This window comes from Podarcis bocagei (assembly GCF_964188305.1).
Source record: "Podarcis bocagei genome assembly, chromosome: 15".
NCBI lineage: Eukaryota > Metazoa > Chordata > Lepidosauria > Squamata > Lacertidae > Podarcis > Podarcis bocagei.
In genome coordinates this window covers 35329911-35357766 of record NC_138141.1, presented here as the reverse complement: position 1 = coordinate 35357766, position 27856 = coordinate 35329911, and the positions used below count along the sequence as shown (strand labels likewise).

General features: G+C 46.3%; 1 protein-coding gene across 1 annotated transcript in view; it reads left to right on the top strand.

Annotated features, from left to right (window-relative positions):
- Positions 1-483: 483 nt before the first annotated feature.
- CASTOR2 (cytosolic arginine sensor for mTORC1 subunit 2) overlaps positions 484-27856 on the top strand; it is a 48222-nt gene continuing 20849 nt past the window's right edge. Inside the window, exons 1-2 of the mRNA XM_081173156.1 lie at positions 484-1025; positions 19963-20033. Coding sequence (XP_081029282.1) covers positions 913-1025; positions 19963-20033 — 184 coding nt within the window. The 5' untranslated portion in view covers positions 484-912. The remainder of the gene's footprint in view (positions 1026-19962; positions 20034-27856) is intronic.

Sequence of the window (27856 nt, the reverse complement as noted above, 5' to 3'; positions counted from 1 at the left end):
GATCTAGAGAAGGGGAATTTCAAAAGTCTTTATAAGGCCTTGCCGGCCATTGTTCTGGGTCCTCTTCCTCTCCTGCGTGTGAGGGGGGTACCCTGTTGCAACAGATCAATAAAGATCAAGCTTACTAGCTGCTTTGCTTCTCAATATTCTCTAGTTGGCCTCTGTTATTTTCTCCTACCAATAGGGAACCTATGTAAGGACTCTATATGGGCTCTTGGATACCCCATAAGGGAAAAGGGCATATTTTTATTTACAACACCAGGGACTCTTTTATTTTGGAAGCACCTCACGGAGGGGTTGGGAGGGGAGTTCTTAAAAAATAAACAAGGCAAAAACCCCCAACTCCTGATCCGTGCTCCGCCCTCTGGACTACACCTCCCAGAATGCTCCGCGCTCCTGCGCATGCCCACTTGCGGGCCCCTTTGACTGGCAAGTTGTTTGTTACATTGAAACAGCAGCCGCTTTTTCTGCGCTCTGAAGCTCTCCCCTCTCCTTCCAGCTTCAGCTGTTCTTTTCTCCCCTCCTCTTTTTTCTTTCTTTCTTTCTTTCTTTTTTTTGTTGGCTTTGCTTCTTTCTTTTCTCTCCCTCCATCAGCGCCACTTCTTTAGTTAGCAAAAATCTTCCCTCTCCCCCCCTGCAACCAACCGCCTTGTTAATTCCATGACAAATAATATCTTCTTCTTCTTCCATCCCTTTTTCAAAGTCATTATTTTCCTCCTCCTCCTCCTCCACTCTCTGCCTGCGTTGGAGACGTAAAAGGAAGAGGGTGGGAAAATACCCCTTTCGGACAAAGAGGAAGACACCCCCCATCCTCCTCCTCCTCCTCCTGCTCCTCCCCACCCCCCGAAACCTCCCAGGCAACAAACAAGAGGCTCCCAAAACTGATGAACTACAAATGAAAAAGAGGAAAAGATGGAATTGCACATTTTAGAGCACCGACTAAAAGTAGCTAGTGTCGCCAAGGAGAGAATCCAGTTGTTTACCTACGGGCTGATCAAGCTAGCATTTCTCTCCTCCAAGACCAGGTAACGGGGGACCCCCTTTTTTCGGGGGGGGTGTTGCTCAGCAGCCTTGCCAGCTTTAACAAGAGGCCAACGAGACGAAGCACTGCTGTAAAGGGGGGGCAGGGGCTTGACTAATTCCCAAACAGGAATCAAGGTTGTGGGGAGGGTTAGGGTTAATGGGTCAAACCCCCCCCCGACCACCCCCACTTCTTTTCCTATTGCTATCCTTAAATGGTTTCGCCGGTCCAACGAGAGCTTTTCGTTTTATTTTTTGGGTGAGTTTCTGCACAAACACGCCCCCTTCTTCCCCTCCCCCCCCCATATAGTCTTTTTTAAAAACAAAAAAACCTCAAATCTGCTTTAAAAGATGCTGATGGATTTAAACAGCTGCCGGCAGGGGTTTTCTTTGCGTGCATTGCTAAGTTTAGGCGGCGGTGTGTGTTTTATAAAAAGTGAATTAAACGAGGGTTAAGTGGGGGGGGGGTTTCCCCACCCCCCCAAAAGAAAAACTAAGGACTCGGTCAGAACAACAAAGAGCAGCCGTGAAGGGGGGAGGAGGGGGCAGAGGAGTATTGGTGTGTATGTGTGTTTTTATTTTCTGTGCACAGAATTGTGCTAGCAGTTAAGACCATGTAGCGTTTAGTCAAAAAGGTACGTTTATTGCTAAGTATGCAAGAGGCGACTTTCATGGGTTTCCTGCAACATCATGTTGTTCATATTTTTATTTCTTCCTGTCTTTTTGGAAAATGAAGGCGGGGGAGAAATGAAGTCAAAGGTTCGGCTTATAAGATCCGTGAATATATCGAGTTTCTGTGGTTGTTGTTTTTAAGACTGTATTATTATGTTTACCGAGAAGTAAAGCGAATAGCCACCCGCCCCCCTTCCTCACCACACACACTCAATACCAGTGCTTCTTGGATGGACACAATTTGAATTGCAAATATATTGTAAATAGAGGGTTGAGTGCTGCCTCCGCCCCCCTCCCGCCCCCCCCTCTATTGCAGATAGAGCAGAGATGGGGGTTAAGAGAAATAATTCCTCAACTCCACTCTTGGTTTGGAATTAAGTGTTTTTGCATTGCTGCTTGGAATCCACTTCAGAAACCAGTTTTAATAACCAAGCACTCCTGGGGCCCAGGGGAAACTGCTAATAAATTGTGTGTGTGTATTTGTTTAAAAATTGAATTGCAGATTGAAAATGAAGGGGAAGGACATGTTTCTCTACCCCCACCCCGCCCACCCCACCTTAATAGTGTGGCTGAATGAATGGGCATGTTTGTCATTTAATTTGCTTACTATCCCTTATCTCAAGTTTAAACTTCATTGCTTTGAAATGTCCCCCTGATTTGTGGCTTGGCAGTTGACATTGTTTGCTGTGTAAAGTTATCTGTCTTTACCTTGTTTACAGCTTGTTTACATTTCAACTTGTTTGCAGTTAAAATGCAACACAATTATTTTTAAACATTTAGTTCCGTTCTTTCTCTCCCCCCCCCCGCCCCCCAATGGATGGTGACAGATTCCCTTTTGTTGCATTGTTAATTGTGGCACTTTTGGGAGGAATCCCAAAGGCTTTTCAGATGTCACTGATAACCTTTAATTCCTTCTTGTCTTAAAATGTGGGGTTTACACCGGAGCACAAAGTTCTATTGTATCTGTGATTAACACATTGCAGAAATCCTGGAAAAGCTTCCATAAAAAAAGAGTTGGATTCATATGCCATGGCCAGCCTCTTTGTGAAGAATTGTTACCACCTGCCACAAAATGGCCTGTTACTTACACAGCAGGAGTTATGTACCAGTCTCCCCACTGCCAGTGATGCTCTCAGCAGCATTGGACCTATTGCCAAAAGTTCAGTGAGCAAAACCAAGTGTTTAAACACTTCCTGGGCTACACCACTTCCAGTGAAGCTTGCCTGTTCCATATATATATATATATATATATATATATATATATATATACTCCTTCATTTTTCATAAAAGGCAAAGCTGAAAGCTTTTTCCTGACATGCTACTTCTCTCTGTGCAGGGAGATTCCCTCCCACTCCAAAATGGAAAACACAAAACAAACCCACCTGCAGTCTGATGTGGTACAGCCAGAAACTGCTGCTTTGCCACTTGGATTCTGCTGGATACATAAATTGGCCAATAGTATTTTGGGACGTACCATTTCAGTTTGTTGGCGGGTGGGTGTGTTTCATCCTTTTTGAATGCTCTCCTTTGTTTTCTTGTTTTTAAAGAAGCATACATATTAAGTATTATTACTGATTAAGGATAAGTAGTACAGAGTTCACAACTCATTTGCAAGCTCCTAGGAAATTTTTATACCATGATAACCCTGATTGCTGGAAGGCGCTAATCCTTAATGCATAGCTGTCAACTTATAGATTTGAAAATAAGGGACCAGCAGCCTCGAAAATAAGGGATCAGCAGCCAAAATAAGGGATCAACAATTACTTTGATAAAATACATATTTTGTTGCGTGCAAATGGCTTTAGATACCTATTAGGTCCATAAATTACCATATAGCATATATAGCATATATATACGCTCTGGTCCATGGGGTCACGAAGAGTCGGACACGACTAAACAACAACAACAACAACAATATATTCAACACAAAAAAAACAGCAACAATTTGTTGTTGACAAAGCACAGCTGGACACAGAAAGGGCCCCATTACCTTCAGTAGCTTATTTAAGGGACATCATCAATAAGGGACATCAGCGGGACATGGCGCTGGGATAAGGGACTGTCCCACCAAATAAGGGACGCTTGACAGCTATGTTAATGGTTTCATATTTTGACATTGGGGGACAAATTCCACTCTTCATTTAGACTGACTAGCAATCTTTTGAGTTGTTTTGTTTTGGGGGAGGTGTTTCCTTACATTTCTTCAATCCAGACTCTTTCATCCTTGCCACAATCCTTTTGGGTTAAGGCAGGCAAGCAGAACCCTTGGCTTGCCAAATGCTGCTGAACTACAACTCCCATCATCCCTGGCCGTTAGCCAGCCTTTCTGGACCTGATGGGAGATGTGGTTCAGCAACATCTGGAGGGTGAAGGGTTCCCCACAACTGGAAGTGCATGCTCCCTTGTTTGAACATAATTCTGGATTGTGGCACATGTTAACTTTCAACAGAGAAGTATGGAAGCAGGAGCATACATACATAGATACATGCATGCATAATTTTATTTGTGTGCCGCCTTTCCACAGTTCAAACCATGCTCAAAGCAGCTTACAGCATGAAAGAAAAGACATGACTGCAATGTAAAAGTAGTCATAAACACTAAACAAAACATTTTTTTAAAAAATAGACAACCTAATTGGACAGTTTCCATACAAATCACAACTATAGATGCAAAAAACAACAACAGTGAAACAAACAACAACAACTGACAAACAACACCTCAGCCCAAGAGTCCGTTCAGCAACCTCAGCTACTGTAGTTGGAGTCAGTCTGGGTCCTACCCTCCCAGGCCAGGTGGGGAAAGAAAGACCTGCAAGGCAGGGAGCAGGTCTTCCAGGACTGACAGCCCAGATGGTTGCAAAGCTTGACCCTTAATTCCTACCTTGTCTCACCAACACTCCTGACTACTTTAAGGTGCTTTTTCTCTGACTATTCACTCCTGGTATCAGATGATGCCATTTGCTCCCCCCCCCCATATACTACCCCCAATTTATTGCTGAATTGGCAAGTGTGTGTGTTGAATAAACATGTGCATGTGTGCTTTGGCCTTAAGAAATGGTCCAAGTCCCACGGTGAGACTGTGTGGCTGAGTAAGACATTAATGGGCAGAGTCATACCATACATTTGAAGCATCCCCAAAGAATCCTGGGAACTGCAGTTTCCCCTCCCAAAGATGTAATTCCTCAACAAGCTGCAGCTCCCAGGGTACTTTGGGGGGAAAACTATGTCCTTCAAATGTGTACTGGTTGTGCTTTGAACGTCTGGTGTCGGCCTGCCCTTGTTGGACAGTGTGGGTGCTATTATGGAAGAGAGTTGCAGGATCCGCATGTGTCTGCCCCATGTGACGAGCCACTGAATTGCAGGCAGCGGCTTCTGGCCCTAGATTGACTCCGCCCGCCCAGACTGGCCATTGGATGTTCTTGGAGAGGAAGGAGTGCAAAAGGGAACTTCCTGTTTCACTTGAGCACTGCTTGAGCATCAGGATCTTCCTGAGTGTGTTTCTGGATCCTTCATTGTTCTTTGATCTTCGTTTGTTCTGTCTTGATCACTTGGATTCCAGTCCTGACTAGTGACTTGTCTCACAGTTCCTGCTTCCTAGATTCTGCCCCACCTTGGCTTCTCAGTTGGTAGAGCGTAAGACTCTTAATCTTGGGGACCATGCAAGCCCCACATTGGGCCAAACATGCCTGCATTGCAGGGGGTTGGAGTAGATGACCCTTGTGCAGGGTTAGAAACAGAGATATGAAATCCAGGAGCCAGGTGGCACCTTAAAGCTAGGATATGGTCATCACAATGCTATGTCTACCTGCATTTTTTAAAAAACAACCAAATTACGAAGCAAATGGTTTGTGGGGCAGCGCACCAGCAAAAGATATGCGTGTGTGCGAATCACCTGGCTCGCACAGCACCAGAAGGTGTGCCTCTTTTGGTGCTTTGTGAGCCAGGGGATCCGCAGAGCACTGTGGCAACAAAAGATGTGTGTGTCTCTTGCTGCTGCACTGCCCCGCAGGCCAGCTGACTGGAACAGCATCACAGCCATACCCACCCGCCAGCCAGATGGAGATGTCAGGTGCCAAACCTGGCAACCAAACACCTCCAGTTCCTCGCAAAAAAAGGCCAGTTGCCCTTCTCAAAACGTGCCCAGCACTCAGCTAATTTCAAATGCTGCCCCCGTGGTCCCTTCCAACTCTACAATTCTATGACTCTGTCCATAGCCCAGCCTTGGCAATGCCATGCTGACTCTCAACCACTTGCGCTACAATTGCCTTCTGTGGTAACATCCAAACAGAGCACACCTGTGTCCTACATGTGCGATCACACACTGAGATCATGTGAGTTAATTTCTGGAAGCTGCTGGGTGAATGGCCTTCTCATGTCCTGCGCTTTGACACTTGAGATGTGTATTTTTAGGAGCCACCCAATTCTTGTGATTGTAATTTGTTTTAATGTTATATTTTAAATTGTTGTGAGCCGCCCTGTTGCCTTAGGGTAAAAGGCGGGTAATGAATTATTATTATTATTATTATTATTATTATTATTATTATTATTATTATAGCAGGCGTTTTTTGCCTACAGTGAGATTTGTTGAGTTTAAACACAACAGAAGCACAAATTGGCTCCTGTTAGGTAAAGATGCATCCTTGTTGAACGAGAGGGACTTTGCACATGCTTAGGAACACTCTCTTAACCTGAACCCCAGATCCTAATCTCTTGCTAGAGCTCCTCCCCTAAAAATAGGTCACCATCTTCATCCCACTCAGTCTGCATACTTGCAAATAAGTAGGTTTAGGATTAAGATGTGAAAATTCATTTTTGCAGAATGGAGATCGGCAACTATGTCGCCCGAGCAGTAAGGCCTGCCCACGCCAAGCTTTCTCTCCTTCCCATTTGCCATTCCAGAGGCAGAGAAAGTGGTGACTGTTGGGGCAAACCAAAGAAAGGATTCTTTTTATTATTATTATTATTATTTTAAATCTCCTAAACCCTGTCTCCATTTTTTAATGTTTCTCACTCGAAGCCATAATCTCCCCATTCTTTGTTGAGAAGTTGTGTTGACGTAAGTCGGTAAAGGTAAAGGCAAAGGGACCCTTGACCATTAGGTCCAGTCGTGGCTGACTCTGGGGTTGCGGCACTCATCTTGCTTTATTGGCTGAGGGAGCCGGCGTACAGCTTCTGGGTCATGTGGCCAGCATGACTCAGCCACTTCTGGTGAACCAGAGCAGCGCACAGAAACGCCGTTTACCTTCCCGCCAGAGCGGTACCTATTTATCTACTTGCACTTTGATGTGCTTTGGAACTGCAAGGTTGGCATGAGCAGGGACCGAGCAACGGGAGCTCACCCCGTCGAGGGGATTCAAACCGCCGACCTTCTGATTGGCAAGTCCTAGGCTCTGTGGTTTAACCCACAGCGCCACCCGCGTCCCGACGTAAGTCAGTAGGGAATAGCAAAACTCTTAACTATAAACCAATGTGGTTTTTTAAAAGTTATGGGCAAGTTACACTATTCCGCAGCACCTTTGCAACTTAGTACCTTCTGCACTATGAATTTAAAGCACTATGATACTCCTTACCCCCAAAAAGAGTCCTGGGAACTGTAGTTTGTAAACGGTGTTGTTAGGGGACCACCATTCCCCTCACAAAGCTCCAATTCTCAGGATTCCCTGAGAAGAGGAATTGATTGTTAAACCACTCTGGGAATTGTAACTCTTTGAGGGGTCAGCTCACAACTCTCACCACCTTAAACTGCAGTTCCCAGGATTATTTGTGGGAATCTATGACTGCTAATGCTGTTCTTGGTTAATGCTATCCTAGGCTGAATCAACAGAAGTACAGTGTCTAGAATCTAGATCAAGAGAAGTAATAATCCCACTCTATTCTGCCTTGGTCAGAACACACCTGGAGTACTGAGTCCATTTCTGGGCATCACAGTTTTAAGAACGATGTTGACAAGCTGAAACGTGTGCAGAGGAGGGCGACCAAGATGATCAAGGGTCTGGAAACTAAGCCATATGAGGAATGGTTGAAGGAGCCCGCCTGGGTATGTTTAGCCTGGAAAAGAGGAGATAGGATCGCCATCTTCAAATATCTGAAGGGCCGTCACATGGAAGATGGAGTAAGCTTGTTTTCTCCTAATCTGAAGGGTAGGACTCAAACCAGTGGCTTTAAGTTCCAAGAAAGGAGATTTTGACTAAACATCAGTAAGAATTTTCTGAGCGTAAGAGCCGTTTGACAGTGGAACAGACTCCCACGAGAGGTGTTGGACTCTTCCTTCCTTGGAGGTTTATAAGCAGAAGGATACTCTAGTTGCAATTCCTGCATTGCTGGGGGTTGGACTAGATGACCCTCGGGGTCCCTTCTTCCAACTCTACAATTCTATAATAGCTTTCTGTCTTTTGCTAGCCCCTATCGCTGTGGGGAAAATGCTGGAGACCATGAGGACACAGCTTCCAGCGGAGCAAAGGCTTGAGTATTCTGAGAGTTCTTTCTCACACACTCCCCCCCCCCCCAACTAGCAGAAGCAAAACCCAGCAAGTGCATTTCCTTAATCTGTATAATCCAGGCTGTCGACTTTGGTTTATCCTGGCTTGGAATTTGGAGAATTTGCACAATAAAAAGTGAGGTGGCAGATGAGGAGATATTGCAGCGATTACATTTTGAACCCCCCCCCCTCCCGTCAGTATTCTTCCTCTCCCTGTTGTCCTTTATTGTGCCTTTTCATCTCCCATTTTTACTTATCTGGTTACAGCTACACCATGCAATTAAACGTGTGGTGTCTGGGTGCAGTCTCCGTTACTGAAGCTCTCCTACTTTGGGGTTCAGCTCTCCCCCATGGGGCTTGCATACCCTTCCAAATTTATCCGATGAAAATAGGGACGATGACCCATCTGCACTATATATTTAAAACACTACTATTCCACTTTAAACGGTCAGGACTCCCTCCAGAGAATCCTGGGAGGTGTAGTTTGTTGAGGGTGCTGACAGGTGTTAGGAGACCCGTGTTCCCTTCCCAGAGCTGCAACTCCCAAAAGACAGATTGATGGTTGAGAATTGTAGGACTCTGAGAGAAACAAGGGTCTCCTAATAAATCTCAGCCCCCGTAACAAACAAAAGTCCCCAGGGTGCTTTTTTAAAGCAATATCATAATGTTTTAAATGAATGGTGCAAATGTTGCCTCGAGAGTTAGACCCGTTGAAATTAATGGACCTACGTTCGTCATGTTCATTAAGTTCAGTGGGTTTCCTCTGGACCCAAGGAAAACGTAGTTGTAAAATGTTAGCCACTCAACGCGTCTGTCTGATGTGCAGAGATGTCATAATATTCTGACAGCCTCATTGCGCTTGCCTGCCACAAATGCATCTCTCCGAAACAAGTGCCTCATTAGCTACCAAGATCTGAAATTCCAAAGAGTTTATATCACTTAATGTTTTAGCTTCTACTGTTGCTCTTCTCAAGGAGGAACTATTGTGTGCGGTGAAATCTGCCTGAATCCTCGGACGGCCCTTTGTGAGCCACAAGGTGGGGCGGAAAGGCTTCTTTAAATTACAACGGCCATAACAAATCTGTTAGTCATTGGGTTGTCGGAAGCAGCCTTCCACTGCGTCAGACCATTGGGTCCATCTAGCTCAGTATTGTCTTCTGTCAAGGTGGGAGTTGGGAGCAGGTCAGCAAGAACTCACAATGTGGCTGTGAAGTTAACTGTTTATTCAAAGAAACAGCTCAGGCCTAGTGAGCACAGCAACTCTTCCCAGTAGGACTTGCCCCAATGAGACACTTGTGAGGACTGAAGGTCCCTGCCTTCCCACTGCTCCCTAAGTCTCCTCCTCCCCTGGATCCTTCCCTTGAAATCTGAGACTTCTTTGCCTTGCCTGTCTTTGCTCCTCCATCTTCATACCTCTCCTGCTCTTGGGAGACCATGAAAAGGGTAGCAGGAGGGGGAGACTCACTGGCTTCTTCAGCAGCCTGATTCATCTCAGCTTCTTGCCCTCTTCTTCTCCAGCCTCCACTTCTGCCTCTGATTCTGGACCTCTCTCTTTCACAGACTCTCCCTGCTCACTAAGCCCTGTTACCTCTCCATCTCCCAACACCTCCTCTTCCCAGACTTCTCCCTCTGACTACCCGTCATTGTCCCACCACCATTCCCCAGGCTCTGAGACATCTTCCCTTGGGGGTTCCCATCTGGTTCCTCCCACCAATCCTCTGCGTCCAGCCCATCCATGACATTCAACTTATTATCATCTCTTACTGTGCGTAGGTCTTTCAGCCAAAATATTCGAGGAAGCATTAGGCTGGGTTGCTTACAAATTTGCATTCAAATTTTATTCATGCTTCTCAATCAGAAAATCATTGATGCAGCAAGCCCTTGGGCTTTGCCAAGCAAGAGGGAGCTTCCACCAGCCTCAAAAGTGGCTTAGATGGGAAGTCACTGGTTGGTCACTGCCTTTGGTCGCATCCATAAAGGTAAAGGGACCCCTGACCATTAGGTCCAGTCGTGGCCGACTCTGGGGTTGCGGTGCTCATCTCGCTTTATTGGCCAAGGGAGCCAGCATACAGCTTCTGGGTCATGTGGCCAGCATGACTAAGCCACTTCTGGCGAACCAGAGCAGCGCACAGAAATGCTGTTTACCTTCCCACCGGAGCGGTACCTCTTTATCTACTTGCACTTTGAGGTGCTTTCAAACTGTTAGGTTGGCAGGAGCAAGGAACGAGCAACGGGAGCTCACCCCGTCGCTGGGATTCGAACTGCCGACCTTCTGATCGACAAGTCCTAGGCTCTGTGGTTTAACCCACAGCACCACCCGCGTCCCATGGCAGCATCCATACCTTACATCTAAAGCACTGTTATAGCACTAGCAGTCATGCTTTCCCCAAAGGAATCCTGAGCTCTGTGGTACAATAAGCAAGCTGAGAGTTGTTAGGAGTTGCCTATTCCCCTCACAGAACTAGAGTTTCCAGAGTTCCCTGGGCTTGATTGTTTAAACCACTTTGGAAACTGTAGCTCTTTGCGGGGAACAGGGCTTAAAAACCTAGAGTTGCCCATCTGCACGGTACATTTTAAGCACGATTAAGCCACTTTAAACAGTCAGGGCCTCCTGCAAAGAATCCGGGGAACTGTAGTTTGTTAAGGGTGCTGACAGTTGTTTGGAAACCCCTCTATTCCCCTCACAGAACTTCAGTTCCCAGAGTTCCTTTGGAAGGCAGAGTGACAGTTGACCACTCGGAAATTGTAGCTCTTAAAGGAGAACGGGTCTTAAAAAAACAAAACCCAACCCTGTCAGCACCCTTAACAGACTGCAGTTCCCAAGATTCTTCGTGAGAGACCATGACTTTTAAACGCATGGCCTGTGTGGGATTCTTTTTGAAACAACTGTCTATCTCCACTTTAATATGTTATCATTTTTAATATTGAAAGCTGCTCCGTACATCTCCTGAAAGGAAAGCAGGTCAAAAATAACACATCGAGTCGGTTTTTATCTCCAACCTATGCTAGGATTTCAACATCACATTTAAAATGGGAAAACAAGGCGGCTGATTGGGGGGTGGGGGGTGGCAGTAAACTGCCTCAAGTGTCTAGCAGGACTGCTGACAACGCTCAAGTGTGTCTCCTGCCAAAGGTTGCGGCTTTCTGCCTTGAAACGCCTTTTTGTGGGGTTCTTTTGCGCATAAAGCAAAGTACATATTTGACCAGCTTTTGCGATGACCTCCTCCCACCTTTCCTGCCTCTGCTCTCTAACCCACACTTAACCTGCGCCGAATACTCCTTTTACAGAAGACTTTGCACATATTGACCCGAGAAGCTGTGCCACAAATAAGTTTACTCTGGACTCTCGAGCTAAGAACGAGAGAGAGACAAACATCGCTTTGCACAGCCTGTTCTTGCTTCCCCTTGAAAAACAGGGCCATTAAGAGAGAGTCAAAGGGCCAAGACATACTGGGATGGGGGGGTGAGGGGGGTCACATAGAGGTAATATCTGAAGAGCTTCCAAAGTCCCAGATTGCCAGCAGGCTGTGGAAGGAGACTGGAACTGGGTTCTCAGAACCAAACTCAGCCATAATCATGGAACCATAGAGTTGGAAGAGACACCCCCAGGGTCATCTAGTCCAACCTTCTGCAGTGCAGGAACCTCAGCTAAATCATTTGTGATCATTTTGACATTATTATTATTATTATTATTATTATTATTATTATTATTATTATTAAAATTTGTGTTTTCTTGATCTTTGGTTACAAATGAATTAAATATATAAAAGGAGTCCAGAGAAAAAAATATTGACAACAAGTGGGAGTGCAGTGTATTATTATTATTATTATTATTATTATTATTATTATTATTGCAATTGCTATTAATGGTGATGCACTTAGAAACTACAGTGGTACCTCGGGTTACAGACGCTTCAGGTTACAGACTCCGCTAACCCAGAAATAGTACCTCAGGTTAAGAACTTTACCTCAGGATGAGAACAGAAATTGCGCAGTGGCAGCGGGAGGCCCCATTAGCTAAAGTGGTACCTCAGGTTAAGAACAGTTTCAGGTTAAGAACAGACCTCCAGAATGAACTAAGTTCTTAACCCGAGGTACCACTGTACAGAGTGAGTCTTTTAAAAGAGGCCCTGTGGAACATGTGTACTCTGTATCCACGGGGCCACTTTTAAAGGACTCACCCTGTACATAATACTAAGGGCTATCACCCGATTCACTTATCAACCCCACAAACTCCTTTGCCCTTGCCACCAGTGGCGTAGCGTGGTGGGTGTAGGGGGGCCGTCTGCACCGGGCGCAACATCTGGGGGGGGCGCTCGCACTCGCAGCTCTCTGCCCCTACCTGGCTCACTCACTCTCTCTCACTGCAGTGCTGGCTGTGCGAATCCGATCTGAGCCGCCGGGTCGCCGCCCACTGTGGAGGGAGGGGTGCCAGGCGTGCGGTGCGGAGAGAGAGCAAGGGACTATCTGGGGGAGGGGCACTCCGCACAGCGGCCGCCCAGCGCAGCTCTGAGCGCGGGAGAGAACCACACCAGACCAGCCCAGGCAGCAGCAAGAAGAAGCTGGCAGCGGCTGCAGGTTAGGGGTTAGGGGGCGCAAATTACTTGCCTTGCCCCGGGTTAGGGGGCGCAAATTACTTGCCTTGCCCTGGGTTAGGGGGCGCAAATTACTTGCCTTGCCCCGGGTGCTGACAACCCACGCTACGCCGCTGCTTGCCACACACCTAACCAACCACTTTCCTTTGCACCTCTCTCACCCCCTCAAGCATCACACCCCCTTCCCACGGCTTGCCCCACTCCCTCCCTCCCCAAGCCCCACCCTTGGGGAGGGTTTGCTTCACAAGGGTTGCTTCTCCAAGTGGATTGATAAATCTCCATTAAACAGCTCAACTGAGCCTTCCTGCCACTCGTGTTGTAGTTGACATGGCTGCCTACAGGTAGAGCATTTCTATGCTTAGGGGATGCGTGGAAATTGAGGTGGCTCAGTTGGTTAGAGCGTGGTGCTGATAACGCCAAGCTTGCAGGTTCGATCCCCGTATGGGACAGCTGCATATTCCTGCATTGCAGGAGGTTGGACTAGATGATACTGTACTAGGATCCCTTCCAAACTCTACAGTTCTGTGATTCTAAGAAGAGTTGTAATTTGATTGATATGGTATTATTTAATATAATATTGCTGGCTGTGCCATTGTGTTGGGGTGGGAAGTTTCCCCCCCAAAGTTTTGCTGCTGGAGGGACTGTGTTTGTTTATGGGATTGGCAAAGCTGCCCATTGCTTCTAGCCAACTTATTATTATTATTATTATTATTATTATTATTATTATTATTATAGCTTTAGAGGTCAAAACCGGTACTTTGAATTGGGCCCAGAAAGGCAGTCAGGCCAGGATTGGCTTTATATGCTCAAACAGTCCTTCCTCTGTGAGCAACCTGGCTGCTGAATTCTGCACCAGCTGAAGTATCCAGACAGTCTTCAGAGGCAGCCCCACGTATAACAGAGTGTGGTAATCTATCCTAGATCTCCCTGTCTTCTGCTCTACCAGTCACTTCCCCTCCTCCTCTCCCTGCTTCTTCCTCTGCCTTCCTCCCTCTTCCCGCCCACCCAGCAACCAGAAGGGGAAATGACAGGTCATTCTTGCCAGAGCTTCCAGAGCATTTTTGAAATTAGCCTACAGGCCGTTGGACTTTCCAGCCTCCCACACGGCTGTGCACCGTTTTCATGTAGTCCGTAATACATACTTGCATGCCCTGCTTAACTTCCTGTGAACCGTGTGGTGGTTTGGACGTTGCTTAGAGCCTGGAACCTTCTCAAATACAAACAGTAAGGCTTGGAATGGTGGTTGATTTTGTTCATTCCTTGGTTTTGAGCTGCCTCTGAGTTATGTGAAATATGTGCAGGACGGTGCTCCTTTTTAGTTTTACTCTGTAGGACCTGTGTCTCTTCCAAGCCCTGGGGCTTAATTAAGTAAGTTTCTACTGCATATGGAAGCAGCCACTTCTTGGCCACCTTCACTTGTAGCGATAAACCAAGAACACCAACTTAAGAAAACTGGTGTGCACAGCTCTGGCACTCTGGCTGACCCAAGCATCTACCCAGGAAGCAAACCAGCTTCTTGGGAGATCCAGATGTCCTGATTTGTTCCTCCTTATCAAGCCAGAATCGCAAGCCAGATTTAAACCAAATTCTGTTCTTGCTTTAGGATAGGCTTAGCCGGAGGGATGCTTTCCAGGTGGACTACAAGTCCCATTAGCTCCAGCCAACACGACCAGTGATCAGGAATGATGGGAGTTGTAGTCCACTAACCTCTGAAAGGCACCCCATTGACTACTCTGAGAGACTCGGTCAACATTCTGCAGGCAGCTGGATGAGGGAGCTGCTCAATCTCGATTGGTTGAGTTATATCGTAAAGCAATGCAGTAAGAAGTACAGAGAAGGCTTAACGTTCTTACCCAAGAACTACCTTCACTCATGTCAACCTTCCTGCCTTTAGAAATCCTCCAAGAATTTGCCCAGTCCTCTTTTAAAGCCACCCAAGTTGATGGCCATCACTGCCTCCCACTGTGGGAGGGAGTTCCACAGTTTAACTAGGCACTGCATGAAGAAGTCATTTCTTTTACCTGTCTTGAATCTTCCAACATCCAGCTTCATTGTCCCTTGTGGTCCCTTCCTACTCTACAACGCTAAGCCATTTCGGGCTTTATGCTGTAGTTTGTAACACCTTGCATCCATACCTTATATCCAAAGCACTGTTACAGCACTAGCAGTCATGATTTCCCTGAGCAAATCCTGAGCTCTGTGGTACAATAAGTGTGCTAAGAGTTGTTAGCAGTTGCTTATTTCCCCTCACAGAACTAGAGTTCCCAGTATTCCCTGGGCTGGATTGTTTAAACCACTTTGGAAACTGTAGCTTTTTGCGGGGAACAGGGCTTAAAAACCTAGAGTTGCCCATCTGCGCGGTACATTTTAAGCACTATTACGCCACTTTAAACAGTCAGGGCCTCCCGCAGAGAATCCTGGGAACTGTAGTTTGCCAAGGGTGCTTACAGTTGATTGGAAGCCTTTCTATTCCCCTCACTGGACTTCAGTTCCCAGAGTTCCTTTGGAAGGCAAACTGATAGTTGACCACTCTGGAAATTGTAACTCACTGGCAGCCAGCACAGGGCCTTCAGGACCGGTGGTGCATGATGGTCCCATCGAACTGCCCCATTTACCACCCCAGGAGCTGCATAATTTTATTTTTTTATTTATTTGTTTTTTTTCTATTTATTTATTTATTTATTTCCTTCCTTCCCACCCATCTGGCTGGGCTTCCCCAGCCACTCTGGACAGCTTCCAACAAAGTATTAAAATACAGTAGTCTGTTAAACATTAAAAGCTTCCCTAAAGAGGGCTGCCTTCAAATGTCTTCTAAAAGTCTGGTAGTTGTTGTTCTCTTTGACATCTGGTGGGGGTGCGTTCCACAGGGCGGGTGCCACTACCGAGAAGGCCCTCTGCCTGGTTCCCTGTAACTTGGCTTCTCGCAGCAAGGGAACTGCCAGAAGGCCCTCGGAGCTGGACCTCAGTGTGCGGGCAGAACGATGGGGGTGGAGACTCTCCTTCAGGTATTATGCACCAGGTGCAGCCTCCAAGGGCAGCCCCTCATGCATCTCAGTCCAGACGGCAGGTTGCTGTGGAGGACTGTCGAGGGAGGACACCCGATTGCCCATAGCAGGAGACCTCACACTGTGCATGAGGATCTCCACACACTCGTCCACCACATGGCTGGCTTGCGTGCAAAATTCCAGAAGGGAAGAGTAATTTAGAAGGGGAGATGTGCGTTCAGGAGAATTCACGGCCTACTGGGTTACAGGCTCCTCTGCGGATGGCATTGGGGGTGGGGGGCTTCTCTCTTTTATTGCTAAGTCAGTTGGCTGCCTCGCTTCCCCCTCAATGTGCCAAGGTTGCAAAAAGCGAGCCGCCCAGCTGTTCCAAGATACAGATCTGTTTCCTCTGCCACGGTATTAATTACATGCCTGCTCTTCCACGCCAGCCAGTCCAAACATCTCCTGCGTCCAGTAACTTCTAAGGAAATTTGGAATTTGCTTGGAAACACTTGTCAGGGTGATCATCTAGCCCTGGGTGGGTTGTTCCTGGACAGATTTCTTGTTGACACAGGAATATTCATTTGATTCGAAGAATGATTTGTGTGCCATTTTCCTTGGCCCACCCACCATAAAATGGCTTTCCAAAGTGGATGGCTGTTTTGGTATAGTCATACCTCGGAAGTCAAACGAAATCTGTTCCTGAAGTCCGTTCGACTTCCAAAACCAAGCTGCAGCTTCCAATTGGCTGCAGGAAACTCCTGCAGCCAGTCAGAACCGGCGGAACCTGCGTCGGACGTTCGAGTTCAGGAGCCAAAACCTTTGACTCGCAAGGCATTTGACTTCCGAGGTACAACTGCATATAAAAACAAAGCCAAACAATACCCAAAATATGTGTCTCAGTTGCACCTGCAACAGCAACACAAAATAAGCAAGCTGTTGGAAGAGTGGCAGGTGCAGGTGTCTTTTCTGTGGCCGCCCCTAAGTTGTGGAAATCCCTGCCAAGCGAAGCTTGTCTCACCCCTCTCTTGATGGCCTTCAGTACTACTGCAAAGGTCTGTTGTTCTTCAGGTGGTAGCTTGGACTTTTGGGGTGCAGTTAACTTAGGTCAGTGGCTAAGGATACAAAAGTAAGACCAGCAACAACCTGTTCCTGTGTGGGGTGTTCTTAGTCAAGGCTCCGGCCAGCCCCTTTTTCCAGGATACGTCCAGTGGTATAGCAGGAGGGGCGCAGAGGGGCATCGTGGCTTCTCACTATGTCATGCAGAGTTCCAAATTCTACAAATAGGAAAAAGGAGCGGACCTTTGATATTGCAACCCTCAAGCAGTAAATTCTTTTCCTATCACCTTCCACATACCAATGACCTTCCTCTAAAGGGAAGGTTTTTTTTTAACGTTTGATGTTTTTATATATGTTGGAAGCTGCCCAGAGTGGCTGGGGCAACCCAGTAAGACGTGTGGGGTATAAACAGTGCAATTATCATTGTGGAATGGGACATCCCTATTTTCATTGGAGAAATGTTGGAGGGTATGTTATGGGCCACCCATCTGACTGGGTTTGCCCCAGCCACTCTGGGCAGCTTCCAACAAATTAAAAGATCAAACACAGTAAAATATCAAACATTAAAAACTTCCCGTTACAGGGCTGCCTTCAGATGTCTTCTAAAAGTCAGGTAGTGGTTTGTTTCCTTGACATCTGACGGGAGGGCGTTCCACAGGGCGAGCGCCACTATTGAGGAAGCCCTCTGCCTGGTTCCTTGTAACTTCACTTCTCGCAAGGAGAGAAGTGTCCAGGCTGGGTGATGCAGGTGGAAAGGGAATCCCTTCCAAACCTACAGTGCTGTGGTTCTGTGACGCCATGACAGTTTTAAAGTAGCATTGTTGTCGTTTAGTCGTGTCCGACTCTTTGTACCCCATGGACCAGAGCACGCCAGGCACTCCTGTCTTCCACTGCCTCCCGCAGTTTGGTCAAACTCATGCTGGTAGCTGTGAGAACACTGTCCAACCATCTCGTCCTCTGTCATCCCCTTCTCCTTGTGCCCTCCATCTTTCCCAACATCAGGGTCTTTTCCAGGGAGTCTTCTCTTCTCATGAGGTGGCCAAAGTATTGGAGCCTCAGCTTCACCATCTGTCCTTCCAGTGAGCACTCAGGGCTGATTTCCTTAAGAATGGATAGGTTTGATCTTCTTGCAGTCCATGGGACTCTCAAGACTCTCCTTCAGCACCATAATTCAAAAGCATCAATTCTTCGGTGATCAGCCTTCTTTATGGTCCAGCTCTCACTTCCATACATCACTACTGGGAAAACCATAGCTTTAACTATATGGATCTTTGTTGGCATTATAGGGCATTAAATGTGCCTCATGAGCCCAGCCACTTTTTCTGCAGTTGGCAACAGCATGACCACATTGAGGTGACCACTTCAGACCTTCCTACTAAATCCAGGGAGGCTGAGCATGGCCTGGTCAGGGCTGGCTCATGTGGGGACATTGGGGTGGGAGTGAGGCACACCCCACTGCGCCATCTCTGCTCTCCACTTGTGTTGGGAAATCCCCTTTCAGACAGAACGCCTGAACAGCGTCTATGTGGTTCGTCAGCAGATTCCCTAACCCTGCTAACTCTGAGCTGAGCTTCTCTGAGCTAATATTTATCCATGCTCTGGTAAACTCCAGATTAGACTGTCCCAAATGTGTTGTGTGCAAAGCCTTAAAAAAAAAAAAAAAGCCATTCACTGACTACAGCAAATTCAAAATGTAGCAGGGGACTTGCTGTTTGGGACCAGGAGGTTGGAACCATATCTTGCCAATGTTTAAGCGACTGCACCAGCTTCAGTATGGTTCTGGGCTCTGTCCAATGTCATCTCTTGTTGTATCTCACCATGCCCACTGGTGCGATTGCCATTTAGCGCGACACGCCAGAGTATCAGTCAAAAAGCCTCTGTTCCACAATGCAACAAATGGACAAAAGCACTAGCAGTATAATCTGGAAAAGGGAACACACAATTCCTCGTATCAGGATGCATGCTATATATCAGAGCAACATCATCTGTGTTGGTTCCTTGCCTGTTCCTGGCTGGATTTGACATTTTTAATGCCTTTAGGAGATTGGAGATTGGGTTCCCTGAAGAATGGCCTCTTCCCATTCTTGACCTTGAGATCATCTTCAAAGGCCTCTTTTCTGGATGCCCAGGGTTAAAAAAAAGTTAAAACTCTGTGTTACATGCCACCCCAATCCCCAAGTGGTGGGAGACTCCAGGGGTTCCAAACCCTCTTCCAGAGTTTGATTTCCTTAGAATGAAGGCCAATGGAGAGTATGGTATCTTTAGTTATTTACATATACGATACAATGATCTTTATTATCATTGTCCCATACAGAACAACGAAATTGAAAAAATCTACATCAGACATTCAAAAACCAACAAGCCTGCTATCCCAGCCTGGTTAACCCCCTAAAAACTCTGATACCCCATAATTAAATGCAATATACTCCCATAGAGACTACCTTACACTGCGTTTAAAACCAAAATCGCATTTGAATAGAAACTGTTTCTCAGGCGGCTAGTCCTCATCTTTATAACCCTGTACCTTCTTTCCAGAAGGTATATATACAACCGGAGCATAGGTAAGAGCAGGGGTCAGCAACCTTCTTCAGCAGGGGGCCAGTCCACCATTCCTCAGGCCATGTGGGGGGCCGGACTATATTTTTTTGTGGGGGGGGGGGGAATGAACGCATTACTGTGCCCCACAAATAACCCAGAGATGCATTTTAAATAAAAGCACACATTCTACTCATGTAAAAACACCAGGCGGGCACTACAAATAACCCAGAGATGTATTTTAAATAAAAGGACACATTCTACTTATGTAAAAACACACTAATTCCCGGACCGTCCAGCGGGACGGATTGAGAAGGCAGTTGGGCCCCATCCGGCCCCCAGGCCTTAGGTTGCCTACCCCTGAGCTAGAGGGTGTCACACCAGAAGCACCTCGACAGATCTTGCTTCTGCGTTTGTTTCCAGAGAAGCCCCAAAGTATAGCTTAGGTTTGGCACAGAGCAAGGCATGTCTCTCTCTGCGGCTCCCAGCTTTATCACTCAAAGAGATGTTCTTGTGTTGTTGCTGTTGTGTTGGCCTCTGAAATGTGTTCCATAAGCATGCTTAGGGTTTCATGGTTCAGCCAGATGCTTAAAGCAGTCCCCCCCCCTCCTCTATTTCAGGTGCAAGTTCTTCAGTTTAACAGAGACGCCAGAGGACTATACCATCATAGTGGATGAAGAAGGCTTTCTAGGTGAGCACAGCGATGGTCACCTCATGTTCCTTCCTTTATCGGTTCAGTTCAGTGTTATTGGACCCCACCTGTGCAATACATTTAAAGAAGGATCTTGCCACCTTACAAATGTGTCTTCCCTCTACACCACAAAACCTGTGCGCTGGCTGATGTTGTCCCTGTTGTGCTATTTTTGTATAGATTGCACAAATATTTTTTCTTTAAAAATGGGGGGGGGGACCTAACCACTACACAAACACATAAAACCACCCCAGCCCAGTGAGGAGCGAACATGCTCAATGGGCCCCGAATGCTCATTGATGGGGAATGGAATGGAGTAGTTGAAAGATCGGACGGCTGGCTGGTGCACTGATTTGAATCACTGCACGCAGCAACATTTTGTTACAGTACCAAATTATTGTATGACAGTGGTGGGGAGACTGGCAGACCAGATTGCTACCTCCCCCTCCCATTGTGGGCCACGTTTGTCAGGCGGACATGGCTGAACTCTCCTGTGGGATGTTTAGCTTTTCAACAAGCTCCAGTTCCATATGCTCCAACATTTCTCCGATGAAAATAGGGATTCCTATTCAATAATTATTATTATAAACCTGGATAGCTCAGTTGGTTAGGGCGTGGTGCTTATAATACTAAGGTTGCAGGTTCGATCCCCATGTGGGACAGCTGCATATTCCTGCACTGCAGGGGGTTGGACTAGATGATCCTTAGGGTCCCTTCCAACAATACAATTCTATGATTCTATTGTTGTAGTTGTTGTTTTATTTATACCCCACCCATCTGACTGTCTTGCCCCAGCCACTCTGGGTAGCTTCCAAGATATATAGAAACACAATTAAACATTTAAAAAATTCCCTATACAGGGCTGCCTTCAGACGGCTTGGGGGTTGGACAACTCCATACCCTCCAACATTTATCCGATGAAAGGAAAAGCAGGGCATTCTAGGATCAAATCAGCTTCTGTAAATCAGGGAATGTCACTGGAAAATAGGGACACTTGGAGGGCCTGCAGTTCTCTTGGAAGACATGCCAGAACAGGCATAGGCAAACTCAGCCCTCCAGATGTTTTGGGACTACAACTCCCATCATCCCTGACCACTGGTCTTGTTAGCTAGGGATGATGGGAGTTGTAGTCCCAAAACACCTGGAGGGCCGAGTTTGCCTATGCCTGTGCCAGAACTTCAACTAATAGGGGGCGGGGAGGAAAAGATGAGGAATGTTTGGTCTTTAACTGCTCCAGCCTGGAAAGTTAGGAGGCCTTCCTCAATGAGAGCTAGCATCTTGAAATTCTGCATGTGCATAATAATGCAAGACAAACTCCTCTACTAATGGGGTGATTTACCCTGATTGGGCACAGTCAGGTTTTGAACAAGACCATCAACCGATGGAGCATATTAAATTGCTGGCCGCGGTTGCTCCTGGTTTGACATACACTTCATTTATCAAAACGGCAAAGGTCCCTCACGTGGATTTCTCCCCCCCCCCCCTTAGCCCTCCTACTTTTAAATGTCAGGGATAAATTGTGTGGAAAATCCTTCAAACTAATGGCCTGCGAAATATTCGGCAAAAGCTATTTTCTACCCTCTGTTCTAATTGCATCTTAAACTTTAATAGCGCCGGCAACTGGAGAATCACGCACATGCTAATGTCACACTTCACTTGAAGCAATTTGTTTCATAAGATAATGAACTGTATCAGCATTAAGTCGGGAGGAAGAGGAGGAGATGGTGGCGATCGACGGGTTGCCTTGTAGGAGGAAGGAACTCAGTGGGTTTCCACGGTGGCGGTGCAGAGGCTAGGGGTTGTAACCAGTGGTACTCAGAGCACTGCCATTGAATGCACAGGCCAGGAAAACGTAGCAAAACGTCCTGGACTAGCCCTGTCTGATAGGGTGCCTCCAGTGGTCCCACAAGGGACGCGGGTGGTGCTGTGGGTTAAACCACAGAGCCTAGGACTTGCTGATCAGAAGGTCGGCGGTTCGAATCCCCGCAACGGGGTGAGCGCCCATTTGCTCTGCCAACCTAGCAGTTCGAAAGCACATCAAAGTGCAAGTAGATAAATAGGTACCGTTCCGGCGGGAAGGTAAACGGCATTTCCGTGCACTGCTCTGGTTTGCCAGAAGTGGCTTAATCATGCTGGCCACATGATCTGGAAGCTGTATGCCGGCTCCCTCAGCCAATAAAGCGAGACGAGCGCTGCAACCCCAGAGTCGGCCACGACTGGACCTAATGGTCAGGGGTCCCTTTACCTTTAGTGGTCCCACACAACCCTGAGTTTCAGCTGTCCCATACCAGGGGCCGAGCCCTGTAGTGCGGTAGGCCTCGTCCTGTGGAACTCCTTGCCCGTAGAGGTTCAGCAGGAGTTGTCACTGCTGGTTTTCAGACACCTTCTAAAAAACATTATTCAGGTCGGCCTTTCAACCTTGAGATTCTTTGCTAACCAGCTTTTCCCCCACCCAAGTTACATAGGTACACCTTTATTATTATTTATTTTTTGAAAACATTTTTATTTGATTTTACAAATATAACATCACAACAACCAAAATGCATATCCATATGTAGAGATTACTCTGAATCTCGAGACTTCCCCACCCCTACCCCCGCCATGGGTCCTATTGCCAACATTTAGAACTGCATATTATTTCATAGTCTATATTTTATATCACTCCATATTGTCCATAATGTTTGTTACATTACAAGTGAGATTAAAACCCTGGCAATGTTTTCATCTGCTTGCATTGGTCTCCTAAATAAATTTTCCCATTCTTTTTTGAAGTTTTTGTCCTCTTGGTTCCTGATCTTTCCAGTCAGCTTTGCCATTTTGGCATAATCCATCAACTTAGTTTGCTAACCAACTTCGACTGACATTTTAAAATTGTTGTTGGTTGGAGTTTTGTTTTGTTTTTTAAAGTTTTCCTTTATGAAAGTGCATTTTGTAAGTATGTACATAGATAAAAGGCATTTCTCTCCTGCCATGGGGCTTCCGAGCAGTCGCCCATGTAGTCAAAACTGACCCGACTCAGAGCTTGTTAGCTTCAGCAAGAATTGCTGCATCAAATGCCCTAAAGGCCACGCTAAGAACTGTATTCATGGTTGCTTTCCACATATGTTACTGAAATGTAAAATTGTCCTTCCCTCTAGGGTTTGAAAAATGTGCACACTGGTGAAAATCTACTTCTGCGCGCCAAGGGGATAATTAGAGGGAACTTTGATAGCTAGGGCCACCTTAAAAAGATACATTTTTCCTCACCTTAGCTGGGAGCCAGTAGTTAATCATTCAGAAATTTCATGGCTTGGCTACTGTCTGGTTGACTAATAGCATGCTTTTGTAGATTGTGGAGGGCAGTCCTTGTGGGGGTGTTAAAAAAAGAAGAAGTTGTTGAGGGGGTTGTAAATTGCATATATTAACCGCCACAAAAGTAGTGAATTTGCTCAGGGCAATGAGCACATAGGTGTACAAGGTTAGTAGCTGACGTTTAATTGTGGAGAGAGTGTGTTTCTCCCTCCTGGAATGCAGGGTCACCTAATGAAGGCGAAAAGGAGGGAGAGACAAACAGGCAAAAGTGTTCTGTTTCTGAAGCACCTGCCATTAAAACATCCCGAAACATACAGTAAAAAAAAAGGAAAAACATCAGCAACAAGAACATTTCCTTACAAAAAAACACAATTCCATATGTACGATCAATGAAATACAGTTCCATGGAATGGAAATGGTTTATTGAGTATTTACAGATAAATTGTAAACAGATAAGAACATTGGCAGGGTTGTTGTAATAACCTGCAGTTTCAATAAGAGTATATATTTAAAGTAGAAGAAGAAGAAGAGTTTGGATTTGATATCCCACCTTTCACTCCCCTTCAGAAGTCTCAAAGCGGCTAACATTCTCCTTTCCCTTCCTCCCCCACAACAAACACTCTGTGAGGTGAGTGGGGCTGAGAGACTTCAGAGAAGTGTGACTGGCCCAAGGTCACCCAGCAGCTGCATGTGGAGGAGCAGGGAAGCGAACCCGGTTCACCAGATTACGAGTCCACCACTCTTAACCACTACACCACACTGGCTCTCGATGAATAAATAGAACAAATGAACAAATGATGAATAAATGAACAATTTGAGTTAATTTGGATATACAGAAGATATTGAAAATAAATTTAAGGAACCGCAGAAAGAGGGGGAAGGAAGCCAAGTTTCGAAATGTTAAAATGACTGTAAAATTATTGAAATGCTATAATCTGAAAATCATAAATAAAAATTGGGAGGGGGAATACAGTTCTGTGTATATATATATAAAAAAATTAAAAACAATTTTCTACGTGAAAAAGTATTTCAGAGCCAACCAAAAACCACAGACTGGGGGGGGGGAGAGAGAGAGAGATCTGCTTTTAAAGGAAGGTCTTCATTTGATGGCGAAAAGGCAAAATAAATTGCAGCTGTGCATTGGAAAGGTGTTCCAGAGAGAGCTCTGTTAATGGAGAAATCTGAGGGCTCCCTTGGACAAAAACAAGGACACCAGCCAGGCATACCAGAGCAAAACAGCAGCCAGTAGGCTTGGTCTTTATTGAAGACTGTTGCGACAGGACTCCTACCTGCCACCAGGTGGAACAAGATGGAAGCCCCGAACAAAAGAGCCCCCAAACTTTTATTAGCTGCTAATCCCCATGTTACAACCCTCCCCCAAACGACATCACTAATACATCATGGTTACATCATGAAAGGGGAGGTCTGGTGGCAGTAATCTGAGCATCCTGGACCCTGCCCTATGGTTCTTGTCCTCCACCAAACACCCATCAAGTGTAACAAAAGAGATATTTACATTTCCCTGTTTCCCAGCCAAGTTAATCACACCCTTTTGTCTTCATCTGGGTTTGTTATTTCTGGAATGGCTACCTGTCTGGCACTCAGGTATCAGGATGCCAGGAATTATCACTCAGCTGAGTAGCTGAGCTCACATGTCTATATGAATTTCTGAAGTTTTCCCTGTGAGCCAGTGCATAGATACATTTATCAGTGAATTCTTACATTTGGTATCATGCAGAAAAGGCCCTTTGAATAGATAGGAAGAAACTGTGATGAAGTGTTTTGTGGGGACAAATCACAAAAGTCACAAAAGTGATTGTGCTTATTTTGGTAGTGGGCTGCATGTGCATGATATCTGCTGGAGGTGCAACCCCCCCCCAATCTATACATAAATTCCTTCAACAGCTCCCACCACTAACAGCCCAGTTCCTTTCTTGCATAAAGGGGGCCTCTTCTGGTTACACAGCTTGTTTATATTTTGTTCCATAAGAAACATAACAGTTACAGCAAAGAGCAATGATGTATACTTATCTTTGCACACGTTGCAAATTAGTGGCACAGCATCCACGGCATACGATAACAATACTTTTCGTTGCATAATACAATGGAGTGGAACGCTTGGTGAAGTGCTATGGGGAAGTGGCCAGTCTCCTGAAAGATGGCTTCAGAGAACAATTCTGAGAGAAGTGGCTGAAATATACTCTGAGTCAAGAGTAGATTTCATGCTCTTTATTCAGCTCATAGTGGTGAGGAGGAATGGAAGTTCCCACAGAACATCTGCTTTATATACATTATTTACACAATGGGCCGCACATGATTGGCTAATTCCGGGATTCTCTTGTAGGCCAATCAGGTTGCGGATTCACTTCCACCTGGAGCTGGATTGGGTGGCTCCTGTGGACCAATCAGACTGCTGCATTCTGGATCCTATTGTTCTAGGACCAATCGGACTGCTGCATTCTGAATCCTATTGTTCTAGGGCCAATCAGACTGTTGCATTCTGAATCCTATTGTTCTAGGACCAATCAGACTGCTGCATTCTGGATCCTATTCAACTCAGTACACAACAGTGGCTTTGAATGGAAACCACGTCCCCCTCCTTGAGCACCCATCAGCTGGTGGGCAGGTGGGGACACGCCTTGCTCCAGCAAAGGGACCATTGGGGAACCACTCTTGGCTCCTCCTTGTTCCTTTGAAGTGCCAACCTTACCCACTTCACACCTGATGTGTATTGCATATGGCATGGGTAGGCAAACTAAGGCCTGGGGGCCGGATCCTGCCCAATCGCCTTCTAAATCCAGCCTGTGGATGGTCCAGGAATCGGCGTTTTTTTTTTTAATCGGCCCTTTTATTTAAAATAATAATAATAATAATAATTTATTATTTATACCCCGCCCATCTGTCTGGGTTTCCCCAGCCACTCTGGGCGGCTTCCAACAAAATATTAAAATACAATAGTCTGTTAAATGTTAAAAGCTTCCCGAAACAGGGCTGCCTTCAGGTGTCTTCTAAAAGTCTGGTAGTTGTTTTTCTCTTTGACATCTGGTGGGAGGGCATCTCTGGGTTATTTATGGGGCCTGCCTTACATGAGTAGAATGTGTGCTTTTATTTTAAACACATCTTTAGGTTAATTTTGGGGCATAGGAATTTGTTAATCCCCCCCCAATATAGATGATAGATAGATAGATAGATAGATAGATAGATAGATAGATAGATAGATGATTAATAGATAGTCCGGCCTCCCACAAGGTCTGAGGGACAGTGAACTGGCTCCCTGCAGAAAATGTTTGCTGATCTCTGGCATATGAGCATGACTTCCCCCATATAGCCTGGTGGTCCAAGTGTGGCCTGTGAGGTCATAGAATCATAGAGTTGGAGTAGACCACAAGGGCCATCGAGTCCAACCCCCTGCCAAGCAGGAAACACCATCAGAGCACTCCTGACATATGGTTGTCAAGCCACTGCTTAAAGACCTCCAAAGAAGGAGACTCCACCACACTCCTTGGCAGCAAATTCCACTGTCAAACAGCTCTTACTGTCAGGAAGTTCTTCCTAATGTTTAGGTGGAATCTTCTTTCTTGTAGTTTGGATCCATTGCTCCGTGTCCGCTTCTCTGGAGCAGCAGAAAACAACCTTTCTCCCTCCTCTATATGACATCCTCTTATATATTTGAACATGGCTATCATATCACCCCTTAACCTCCTCTTCTCCAGGCTAAACATGCCCAGCTCCCTTAGCCGTTCCTCATAAGGCATCGTTTCCAGGCCTTTGACCATTTTGGTTGCCCTCCTCTGGACACATTCCAGTTTGTCAGTGTCCTTCTTGAATTGTGGTGCCCAGAACTGGACACAGTACTCCAAGGTTCCCCACTAGGCTGGTAGGAAGGCAGGCAGGGTGGGTGAGTCTAAGGTACCTTACACCCAGTCAAAGCACTGGTCCATCTTCCTCTGTGTTGTCTAAACAGACTGGCAGCACCTCTCGGTGGTTTCAGGCACAGGATAGCCCCACCAGCCCTACCTGGAGAAGCTGGGGCTTGAACCTGAGACCTTCTTCATTCCACTGAGCTATGGCCCTTCCAGCCTTTGCCCGCCTGGCTGCAGTCTCTCTTGTAGTTCTCTTCATTTCTGCAGACGGGGGAGGAAGAAAGGAGGCTTTAGAGAAAGGCATTTATTAGGCAGTCATCAGTAGCAGCTCAGGAACTTAGCCATGGCACAATAGCAGCTTGTTTGCCATTGGGGCATGTGGTTGGTCCGGGGAGCTCAGGGAGGCCTGCAGAGACCACGGCAGTCCAGATTTTGAGATCTGGCAGTCCAAACGTGGACCATAGGTCTGGAATTTCCTCCCACCCCATGTTAAGGGATGCCCAGAGAACCTGGAGAAAATGTTCTACAGTAAGTGGAGAATTATAGTGCAAGAAGGAAGCTCTCTTCCTCCTTCCCCCCCCCCAAGTCCCCCTATTTTTATCGTGGTGAGGAATATTTTCCAGCCCTTTCCTTTGCTCGCATCCACAATGACTGTTATTCAGGGCTGGT